We start from the raw sequence: 2,500 nt of genomic DNA on the forward strand, positions 1-2,500 counted from the left end.
AAAAACACAGAACAACCGACAAACAAACAGTTATCGCCACTCTGGCCTGATGAGTCTCTGTGAGCCGGATTCATTTTTTTAAATTAAAATTGACGCTACCAGGGCGTGTTAACTGGCTGTTGAATTGATTGATTTTCAATTATTTCGACCGAGTCCATTTATGATCGTGTGCTGCTGCTGTTGGTGTAGATGAAGAGAGATGTGTTCTATCGGCTCCTTCTCACCTTTTCCACTTTCCACACTCCATAGCATTCACCTTCTCTGTATATAAAAACCATCATCAACTTCCGCTGTCCGCTATCGCTACCACGTTCTCATCCACATCAACAACACACAAACCATCCCACATCCAGCACGATCGCTCTCATACTTTCATACATTCGCTCTGATCCAGTCTACTGCTACAGTTGCCACAGTCCGCTGTCCAGCTTACATTTTCCTCTTCATTCCTCTACGTCCTGTATTCTCTACGTTTGTCTTACCTGCTAAGGGGCCACTGTCGCCGTTAGCTTTAAACACATATAGTTTTTTCAGCTGCATTTTCCTTCGTTTTCCATAATAAATAGGGCTGCTTTCAATCACTATACACAGAGAATTTATCTTCTCGCACACTCTCTAATCTGCTCCCCTTTTGTCGCGTGCTTTGCTGATTGACCTTTTACAGTTCGAAATGGTTGCGTTTACCTTTCTTTTTTTTGGTTTGTTTTCACTTGCTTTTTCTTACTATTTTTTGTTTGCTGCCATTTTTTTGTAGTTTTCGCTTCGTTACTTTACTTTTCACTATACTATACTCTCATCGAACATCATTTACGTTTTGGTGCATTACCTTGCTCTCCGTACCATGCCGTCTCTACCTGCCACGGCAAAGCAGGAGCGACACGTGGTGGTTGGCCAAACCATTGATCGGATTTCGTTGCATTCGCCGGCCATTCGCTACGTGTAACCGCAAGCATGGATAAATGGACACTACCGCGGCGCGCCCGGCTGGCCAGTGGTGAATCCTACAGCATCTACCTTCATGGAGCGCCCGGTTCGACGTTGTGTGCGGTTCCGAGTATCGTCGCATCGAAGTTCAGCCGCAGCTCACCGGCCAGTATCAGCTCCGAGATGCAGCCCATAATACCGGACCGGTATCGCTGGCGAGTGTAGTGCGCCGTGGCTGGCAGTCCACCTGGCGAATGGATATATTAAATATTCAAATTAGTTAATTTCGATTCCCTGCCCCGCTTCGCGGTGCCACCAATCGACGCGAGGATGCTGGGAAAGAGGGAAAAGGCAACCGAACCAGCATCCGACGGTACTTCCGATTTGCAATTTTTGGGAAAATCGTTCCAGGCGTTTCCAGTTTTAGGGTTTACAAAACACGCGATGCCCGCTGTAGTCTGGTGTCTGCATTTTTCCTCTGCAGTTGGAGGATGATTGTGATTTCCGGAACAGATGTTACGCAGCACAGGAAACAAGGCGCAGCCCCCCGGGAACTGCTTGCGATTTTATGTAAATCCAAACATGGCCATGGTGCCATCGGGTTAAGCGCACGTACCGATATCGGTTTTGCCAGTAGATTGCAGGGAAAATGTGCCAAAAGTCAACCAGATACAGGCTGCCACTTGGCAACGATCCCTCCTGCCGGGGACGAAATCAATTTGCTGGCGAAAAGGAAATTAAAATGCCAAACCCCTTAATGGTAGCTAAGCGCGCAGTACTCCGATGGTGGCCATTAAATTGTTTGTTGTTAATTGATGTGAGTGATCTATTCTTTGATTTAAAATATTTCGAAACAAAAATCCAATCGAAATTTGAAAGGCTCGAGAGCGCAAAAGCCGTCGTGTTATAAATGGTGAATCAAAGATCCACCACCTGGACAAGAGACAACAGACCGCACAACAACATATGTCGAAGCCGATTGAAACCGGGCATGTGTAGGGGGGCACGTAGGGAGCTCAAATTTACCGATTTGTCACCGAGCTATATCGACAAAGCCGGGGAGGGATTGTATTACGCTGCACGAGTTAATTAATAACGAAATTAGCTCGAACGGGTCACTGGGGGTAGGGTTGGGGATCGCTGCTTGATTAGTTCGTTCGTTCGTTGGGAAATTAGTGAATATCGGATGGAGCATATTCGTTCAGCATTGATTGCCGATCCAGGGTCTGTAGGCGCGTGTGTAGCAGGGACAGTGCGCATTAGAACGGCGGTCACGCCATGTGGTGGAATCACTTGACTGCGGGAAAGTTGGTGCCGGCAGGAGCACAATTTGAATTTCAAAATACATATATTGGTGTGTGTGGCAACCCTTTTTCCCGAAAGTCCTTCCTCCCAGACTCTCGTTGGAGGAGGGGTTTAGAGTAGATAGAGGATAGCAAAAAGTTTTCCACATCCGCCACACTTGGCATTCGTGTTTAAAGGGAGTTTATGAGAAACGCTCGATGTTATGGAAGGAATAACTTATAGAGTTTTGGAGCTTTTCCAATATTTATCGAAACGGTATCTACGGCTTTAA

The 2,500-nt window shown here is 46.5% G+C and overlaps 1 protein-coding gene across 2 annotated transcripts in view; it reads right to left on the reverse strand.

Moving 5' to 3' along the window:
• The window catches only part of LOC126579122 (uncharacterized), an 88,710-nt gene that overhangs the window by 3,266 nt on the left and 82,944 nt on the right, over positions 1–2,500 (reverse strand). For both annotated transcript variants that reach the window (XM_050242435.1, XM_050242434.1), the window contains one exon: positions 1–1,171. This exon is cut by the window's left edge and continues 3,266 nt beyond it. In XM_050242435.1, coding sequence (XP_050098392.1) covers positions 1,017–1,171 — 155 coding nt within the window. In that variant the 3' untranslated portion in view covers positions 1–1,016. The remainder of the gene's footprint in view (positions 1,172–2,500) is intronic.

This window comes from Anopheles aquasalis, chromosome 3, assembly GCF_943734665.1.
Source record: "Anopheles aquasalis chromosome 3, idAnoAquaMG_Q_19, whole genome shotgun sequence".
Classification (NCBI taxonomy): Eukaryota; Metazoa; Arthropoda; class Insecta; order Diptera; family Culicidae; genus Anopheles; species Anopheles aquasalis.